Below are 8,766 nucleotides of genomic sequence, written 5' to 3' on the forward strand. Positions count from 1 at the left end.
AATCCATGATGAACTACATTAATACTATTCTCATTTCGAAACATTATAGAACCTCCATTATAAAAACTCTAGTACATCCAATTATGTATTATTTTAATGCATGGATGGAATAATCATGCTAATATTTAGCTAAATCTGGCCCACCACTTATTTTTGGACAGCCTGAAAGTTAAGGATGCTTTTAAAATTTGTAAATGGTTGGAAAAAATCAAGAATCATAATGACATGTAAAATGTATCTGAAATTGAAGTTTTGGTGTCCATAGTTTTGTATTAGTTTCCTATTGCTGCCGTGACAAAGTATTAATACCAAACAAGAGGAATTCACTCTCTTAGGGTTCTGGATTTCAGAGTCAGGAATCAGTGTTTCTGGGACAATGGCGATGTATTTGGAGGGCGGGTTTCTTCCTGAGGCTCTGAGGGCAGAATGCCTTTTCTGGCTCCCTGGGTGCGTTTCTTGTGGTTCTTGTCTTGTGGCCCCTTCCTTTTCCCAGCCAGCAGCTCAGCATCTTCAAATCTGTCATCACACTGCCTTCTCTCTCTGAACGTTGCAGCACTGTTATTTATAACAAGTCAAACAGTGGAAACCATCCAAATAGCCATCCACCAGTGAATGGATAAACAAAATGTGGTTTATCCGTAAAACTGAATACTACTCAGCAATGAAAAGAAACGAGTTATAAGGAACAAAGTACTATTAGATATGATACAATATGGATGGAATCTTCTTTTTCTGACGCAGCATGCGGTGTCTTAGTCTTATGGCCGGTACAACTGCTGGAAGGGAATGGCTGGGACGCCGAAGCATCCTGAAAGAGGAAGTCGGGGGTGAGGCAGCGAGGGGAGGCGGCCCGACAGCGCCCCCTCGGGCTGGGCAGCAGACACCGCCACAGCACCGGCGGCAGGGGCGGGAAAACTCCCGCTCCCAGCGTGCCCCGCGCGCCGGCTCGCGCGCCTGGGGGGCGAGGCCTGCGCGCGCCTGCGCTGTAGCGGGACGCGCTGGCGGGCGCGGCGAGGCGGTCCCTTCGAGTGTGGTAGTTCGCTCCCTGAAGGGAGTGAGGACGGTTAGGTGCTGCCGGCCACTTCCCGTCCCTGGTAAGTGCGGCGGCTGTGGCGGCGGCGGCGGCAGTGGTCGGGGCTGCTACTTGGGAACGGCTTCCGAGGGCTTTCCGCGGTCCCTCCAGCGGCGTTTCGGCCTCGCGGCCGTCGCCCCTCAGGGGCTGTTGGGCGACTCCGTGAGGCGTGAGGCGTCGGTTAGGTCCCGCGGGCCGCGGCCGCTGGGGCTTCGGCCGGCCGGTCGGGAGGCTCCTAGAAGGGACGGTGAGGGCGGGGCGAGCCGGCCACCGGCGGCCTCCGAGCGAGGAGGGTCTCCCGCGCGCCGGCCACCGTGCAGCCCCGACGGGCGGAATCGGACGGTCTTCGGGCGCCTTTGGGTCCCCAACCCCGGGAATCCTGACCTCGAGTTTCTGCCTTGTTCCGCTTGTTGTCGAGGCGGCCCGGACCCGCGACTCCCCTGAAGGACTTGAAGTCTGACAGTTGCCGTTGCGTTTTCCTCGCGATTTCCAAAGTTCCGCCCGGACGAGGCGGATGACGCACGAACGTTTTTTTTTTCCAACTGAAAGTTAAGGGGTGGTGGCATCCGATCATCCGGCTTCGGATGTGGTCTCTGTCGCATCCTGACGACAGTAGTCACACAAATCACTCTTGAAAACGCCCACAAGCGTGGGCACGCGGGTCCAGACGGTGAACCGTCGCAGCCTCTCTCCGAAGTTGGTGGCGTTTGCTGCCTTTGAAGACACCTAGGCGGAGCCAGGCTCCAACCCCGCCGCCCCTTCTGACCCGCTAAACCCGAGATTTATTAGCTAGAGCCAGCTCACTATTGCCCCTATAGTCCAGCACGTGTGTGCACTGTTGGCAAGGACAGACTGTCCATCACTCAAGAGTGGCGTTTGCCAGAAAACAAAACACGAGCACCCCACTTGTTGAGGAATAGAGCATTCTAGGTTAAGAGAGTGGGTTGAGGACGTGTATCTAATTTTACTCACTGAAATCTCACTGAAAGGACAGTAAAGGGATTTTCAAAAAGACACAAACCCACAGAGATGAAGAAAATGGGAAAGAAACAATAGCAGTAAAATACTGGGCTCCAGAAAGCAAGTGTCGTACAATTATATATATATATATAAGAAACAAAATCTTCAAAATGTGCAGAAACTGGCAGCACGGGACACTTTGGGAGCTGGCAGTGAAAGGAATGGTGCTGGGGATGGATGTGGATGGCTCAAATAAAGACCACTTAGGTGAGGTCTGTCTGAGAAGTAATTAGATAGCAAGCTCTCCTTCCCCGTTGCACACTGGTAGGATTCTGCTTCTCTCCCACCAGGAGAAGGGAGGCTCTTCTCTTGAGAACATAAAATGGGATCTTTGAAGCTGGGGACTCCAAGCACAATTATGAGTCTACATTTATGAAAACAGACAGTGAAGGCTGAAGCCCTTCATCTTCCTCCTCCAGTTTAAATCCCAGAACTTTTTGCAGTCGGTCTAATACCTTTCAGGCTCTGTATGAGAATTCTACACACACATAACATGTAAAGGGAAGGATCTGTACAATAAATTAGTCACAGTGATGGCTTCTTGGAAGGGAAAGGAACTTCGTGGCTGGGGGAAAAATGTGAAGAGACTTCACTATTCAGACATTTTTATTCTTTTAAAATAGTGTACCATGTGCATATATTGCCTATTCAAAAATGAAATGTATTTCTTAAATGCAAATGAATACACCCTTTGACACAGGAATTTATAGATACGTCTACACACATGTATTGCCACTCATTGCAATATTGCCACTCATTGCAATATTGCTTTAGCAAAAGATTGGAAACAGTCTCAATTTTCATTAATTGATGGTTGGTAAAATAAATTTTGTACAACCCTCCTTTGGAATATTTTGTAGTCATAAAAAACCAATGAAATAAGCTCATTGTATAAAAAAGTAATCACAAAGATATATGTTGGGGAGGGGGTTCAGAAAAAATATATCACTAGTTTTATAAAAAGATGTATGTATGTATATATGTATATAAAATATCTGAAAGATAAGCAGAATACTGATTGCCTTTGAAGAGGAGATCTGGATGGTAAGGCAAAAGTGGAATTAGGGAGAGACTTTTCACTGTATATTTTTGTACATTTTGAACATGTTATTCAGTGAATAAATTAGTAAATGTTAATAGGAAAAAAATTAATGATCCTGATATTAAGCATATCCTGAACAATAAAAGATCTCTTACTACGGGAAAGAATACTGTGTAACAACCCTGAAATCTTAGTGGCTCACAGCATTTCATGCCCTTGATTCTTCAGGTAGACATTTCATGGTTCTTCAGTGGTTTAGATGTTGATTGGACTAGGCTGGACTCCAGACTTCAGTTTTGAGTTCAGATCTGCTCCATGTGTCTTCATTGTGGAACCTGGGCTGAAAAAGCAAAAATACGTGGAGCATACTTTTCTTGGGGCTGAAGGTGAGAGTTTAAGAGCACTTCTGGAAAATTTGCCATGCTTCAGCTCAGAAGTGGCACACTGAAACATCTTCTTTTGGTTAAAGCAAGTCACATAGTCAAGCCCAAAGGCAATAGTGTGGAGATTTACATTCTGTCTAGTGGGAGGTTTCTGCAGTCTCAGGACAAAAAATGTGGATGTCTGCTTCCATTGCAGGGTAGAAGGAAGAGTTGGGACCAGTAAAGATGAAGGAAATGGGTTAATAGAAAGATGCTGTGAAATTAGGTTGAAGATAGTTGGTTGAGAACAAAGATGCTTAGGAAAAATACATATTTATATGTACCAAGATATAGCATCCTACTTTGATAGGAGTTTTCTTACAGAATGCATATTATGGTATCACATTGACTTAGATAACATCTGCCAGCCCCACACCTGGCCAGCCCTATAACCAATTCTGAATGACCATTGGAATGAAAATAATGTAGATGTAAAGATATCAGTTCCTAAAGTAGTTATATATAAATGTCTTTATTTTAGCTACTAAATGTATTCATTCATAGTTCTTTTATCATATCCATGTCTGCCAACCCACCTTTAACAATAGAATCTTCTTTTCAGGGAGATGTCCTTTGCTTCTCAGATGTAAGGCACTTAAAGTTTGTTATTCAACAGTGAAAATGAGTCATACAGAGGTAATACATATTTTCATATATTCTGCATCTTCAGGGTTCCTTTTTTTTTTTGTAGTCATATGGCTCCAGAATAATTTTCTTATTTTCAGCTTGTACTGTGAGAGACAGTATAGCATTAGTGGTTAGGAGTGAGAACTTTGGAGCAGACTGCCTGAATTTGGATCTTGGCTAGTGGATATATAACCTTGGGCACATGATATAACGTACTGTGCCTCAGTTTTCTCATCTCTAAAATGGAAATTGTAACAGTACTTACCACAGAATTCTTAGAAAGTTTAAATGAGTTAATACATAAAGAGCAGTTATGATAGTACCTGACACAATAAGTACTTAAATATAAATTATTATTAATATTGCTTTTTAATTTTGAGACTGTGATTTGAATCATTTGTATTGCAGAACAAACCTATATAGTTATTCATTTGTCTGAATAGTCAGGGAAGTAATTTTTGATCCCTTTATTCTCTTGAATTCCAGGTAAAGTTAAAAGTACCTTTTGGAAATAAATTGCTAGATGCTGTTTGTTTGGTACCTAACAAGAGCTTAACATATGGAGTCATTCTTACACATGGAGCATCAGGAGATATGAATCTCCCTCATTTGACATCACTGGCATCCCATCTTGCCTCTCATGGGTTTTTTTGCCTGAGATTTACCTGTAAAGGCCTTAATATTGTACATAGAATTAAGGCATATAAATCAGTTTTGGTAAGAAAATTTCTTTATATTTACTTACAATAATTCTATTTTTTAAATGCACAGTAAATTGACAAATTTTATTAGTCATGTGGTTTAATTTTAAAAACCCTAATGAATATTCTTAGAAACTCAACAGTGTGTGAAGGCTGGGTAGTGGTCAGATTGCTCTTTTTTGCCATCAGTTTCTATAGGGATGAGTGCTCACATCATAGATGTTTCTCCATGATACTGCCAAGGCATCTACTTATGATGTAATTTCCTTCTTGGAATTATATAACTTAAGCATATACAGTTCTAGACAGTTAGCCTCATATGCTGTGAGTGTACAAATAGCATGATTTCCATGTTGGAAACTAAAATCCCTGGATGAAAACCGAAACTTCTTTTAATCCAAATTACTTCAAGCGTGCTAAGTTTTTCAGAGCTTTAAATCAGATGTTAGTTGTAGCATTATCAGATTTTGCCTTAGTTGGAAGCTTTTAACTGGCTCTTTTTTTCCCCTCTAAATTTTTTTCTTTAAAAATGTTTTAGTACTTGAATATTTTAGACAGTGTTTTTTTTTTCACATATTTGCGTGTATTACCCAATATATGACTTGATAGTGAAGGCATGACCAGAAGAGCAAAGAACTGGTTACCTCTTCCAAGTAAAATCCGTTAAAATTTTGTGGTTGTCTTTGTAAAAGTTTTATACACTCTAGTAATGATGAGAAATATGTGTTGGTTTTTCCAGTGGAATATTTCATAGGAGAAGAATTGATGGTTTTTTGTTTGATTTTTCTAGAATTACCTAAAGACCTCAGAATACAAACTTGCAGGTGTTTTCCTTGGAGGTAAGTTGCAATACTTGTGAACACTTGTTTTAAAATCTACTCACATTAATACAGGAATAGGTAATCAAGAATTAAAATTAATGACAGGAATGGAGTTAAGGATTTTTTGTTTTGTTTTGGTAAGTCACTTCCAGGTATAATAACATCAAGGTACTTTAATATTTAAATTGAATTTAAGCCATATACATATGTATTATAACCCAAAGACATCTCCTTTTATTATATTCTTGAATCATCCTCTGAACTGATCCCTTCACAAGGTTTGTCTTTACCTCTTTAAGTATTCTTTCAATAAATAATTATTCTTTTTTTTAGATTTGATTTAGGATCAGTTTTTAGCTCTTCACAAGTCTGTGGGTATTGAGGCTTGTTAATTGCCACCTTCTGTTAAGTATAGATAAGCAATATGATGGATGCATAGTAAATTAAATCTGCCATTATCATCACTGCTACTTTATGTGAATGTCTGTATTTCAAACTGAACTTGATTTTAATTGATTTTAGGTCGCTCAATGGGCTCAAGAGCAGCTGCTTCTGTACTGTGTCATATTGAGCCTGATGATGCTGATGATTTTGTTCGAGGTCTCATTTGTATTTCCTATCCACTGCACCATCCAAAACAGCAGCATAAACTTAGAGATGAAGATCTCTTTCGTATAAAAGATCCTGTACTGTTTGTGTCAGGCTCAGCAGATGAAATGTGTGAAAAGGTGATTATGACTTGCTATTTGTGTGAATGAAAGAGAATGAAAGAAACATCTTGGGAACAAGATGCTACCTGCAACATTCAGTCTCTTTAAAAAGATGCTGATTTTACTATGCTCCATTTGCGTCTTTGGTACCCTGTTACTGAGGGGAATCTAAAACTATGAGCATACTGACAATATTCAACCCCTTGTAATTAGGTGATAAATGAATTAACTCTTAGCAAATGAAGGATTAATATCTGAATCTTGTGAATTTGGGATTACTAGACTGTATATTTGTTTTATCATTTCAACATTTAATCACATTCTTCAAATTTGTTATAAAATTGACCCTTGAAGAAAAGTAACTTGTACATATTACTAAATTTTAGTGTCTTTCCCAGAATATATAATTTTCTTGGGAAAAATATTTTTTAGAAGAATTTTTTGACTTGTCAAGAATGAATGCTTGATCTGTTCTGTGGTGTTGCTATATGTAAGAAGTCTGTATTGTCACTTCTTGCACAATCCATTGCCTCAGAAGTTATCTTTAGAGTAGGTTTTAATATTTAGTGAATGGATGCCAAGTATAGGTGGGGTAGGAGAGAGTAAATCTTTATGAAACACCAATAGGGTATTAGTCTAGTATCATCTTCTTTTTTCCTTTTAGAACTTGTTGGAGAAAGTGGCACAGAAAATGCAAGCTCCTCATAAAATCCACTGGATTGAGAAGGCAAATCATTCCATGGCAGTGAAAGGACGATCAACAAATGATGTTTTCAAAGAAATAAATACACAGATTTTGTTTTGGATCCAGGAAATCACTGAAACGGACAAGAAATAATTGTCTATAAGTTAAAGGCTATGTTATTTTGAATACAAGTACAGTTAATTTGTAAAAGAAGAGCATACTTCTCAGCATTATGAGATATATTTCAGACTAATTTAATATCCTTTCATGTTCCCCCATTTTTAAAACATTTTAATAGTGAAATTAATGTTCTTTATAAAATGTCTCGAGATTACTGTCATAGTTGTATAAAGATGATGTACAAATATTGAAGGTGGTCTAAATATAATTTATTTTCTTTAATAAGTTTTGAAAAATTAAACGTTGAATTTTGTTACAACAGAACTTTTGTCTCATTGCTGTGCAACTCAAACAGTGCTCTTAATTGTGCAGAGCAGTGTCATCTTTATGAAGGAAAAACAATGCTTTAGTAAATTTAGTCAGTTTTATAGAATGTATACATCTAAGTCACCTAATGTTTTATTAAATCTCAAGGGATAGATGAAGATACATTTTCAAATATGGGGACTCTGAACATTGTTTTTAGAATAAAGTAACAACTTTTATTGAATAAATGCATACTGAAGGTCTGTTACAGGCAAAGCTTCATTAGGTTTACAACAATGATTAAACGTGGAGTTTAATATAGTAGGGGAACTTGATGTCTAAAGCTCTCTGATTAAGGAGAGAATGAAATGAGTAAATAGTGGAACTAACATCTGTGTTGTGTCTAGCAGAGTTAGGGCTCTTAATTTTGCTTTGAGAAGTGCAGGTATCACTTGGACTAGACTTGAGGGTATTGAGTTAGATATGAAAAACTTAGTTTCTATATTTCCTATAAAGAATGCAAAAAATGTGATGAGGCTGAGTTTGTAGTGAGCAGTGGTTCTCTACAGTAGGAAATGAACTCCCTGAGTACCCTACTGACCTCAGGTTAGGCCGTTCCAACAGCCAGGGCAGCCTAGGAAGCTTTCAGAGTTTTCAGGTTCCTTGTTTCTCCTGCCCTGATGAAGTCAGTGGATTTTAATTTTTCTAAATAGTGCATAAAGAACAAAAATCTAGATAACTATCTAAAGTGTATATTAGATATAATGTGAATATTAGAATCAAATGTACTATTACAAAATCAAAATTTCCATGTCACTCAGTGTATAATAGTTACTTTTTGACTGAATTTCTTGAATGATGCCTTAATTTTTAAAAATAGTGTATAATTAATACTTAACTTTTAAAACAAGACTGATCAAAATATTAACATAAAAAATACTTAACCAGAGCTAACAAATATAATAATGATCTATTACATATAAATCAATTGGCAAATAATATAAACCAGGGAAAATACAAAGGAAAACTTACTAGAATGCAGACTACAGTATAAAAGTACAATGAAGAAATAGATTTGAAAGGTTACTAACCAGGCTTTGTAGTCATAATATTCAAGTTTCACACTAAACTAGGCATAATATGGATGACCATTCAAAGATACTACTGCAAATATAAGGATAACGTAGAAGTTCATTTAAAGTTGGTTTTTCCCTGACCTGAGTTGGGCTTCCCAGGTGGC

General features: G+C 38.7%; 1 protein-coding gene across 4 annotated transcripts; it reads left to right on the forward strand.

Annotated features, from left to right (window-relative positions):
- The first annotated feature begins 962 nt into the window (after positions 1–962).
- TEX30 (testis expressed 30) lies at positions 963–7,541 on the forward strand. 4 transcript variants are annotated; one of them, XM_006042237.4, is made up of 6 exons: positions 963–1,094; positions 4,119–4,192; positions 4,670–4,900; positions 5,675–5,723; positions 6,228–6,433; positions 7,080–7,541. In XM_006042237.4, the coding sequence occupies exons 2-6, from the start codon at positions 4,178–4,180 to the stop codon at positions 7,251–7,253; spliced, it is 675 nt and encodes a 224-aa protein (XP_006042299.1). In that variant the 5' UTR covers positions 963–1,094; positions 4,119–4,177; the 3' UTR covers positions 7,254–7,541. The 4 variants fall into 4 exon arrangements, with proteins under 4 accessions (XP_006042299.1, XP_045018475.1, XP_044783025.1 ...); XM_044927090.2 differs by lacking the exon at positions 963–1,094 and adding an exon at positions 3,386–3,520; XM_045162540.1 differs by lacking the exon at positions 4,670–4,900.
- Positions 7,542–8,766: the final 1,225 nt, after the last annotated feature.

The sequence above is a fragment of the Bubalus bubalis genome, chromosome 13, assembly GCF_019923935.1.
Source record: "Bubalus bubalis isolate 160015118507 breed Murrah chromosome 13, NDDB_SH_1, whole genome shotgun sequence".
NCBI lineage: Eukaryota > Metazoa > Chordata > Mammalia > Artiodactyla > Bovidae > Bubalus > Bubalus bubalis.

What these genes read in the sequence shown, in the direction of transcription:
- TEX30 (XM_044927090.2), top strand. Translation starts at nt 3,394, where the DNA reads ATGTTGATTGGACTAGGCTGGACTCCAGACTTCAGTTTTGAGTTCAGA. An exon ending in TGAAAATGAGTCATACAGAG is followed by an intron (nt 4,193 to 4,669) that starts GTAATACATATT and finishes CTTGAATTCCAG; the next exon opens with GTAAAGTTAAAAGTACCTTT. An exon ending in TGCAGGTGTTTTCCTTGGAG is followed by an intron (nt 5,724 to 6,227) that starts GTAAGTTGCAAT and finishes AATTGATTTTAG; the next exon opens with GTCGCTCAATGGGCTCAAGA.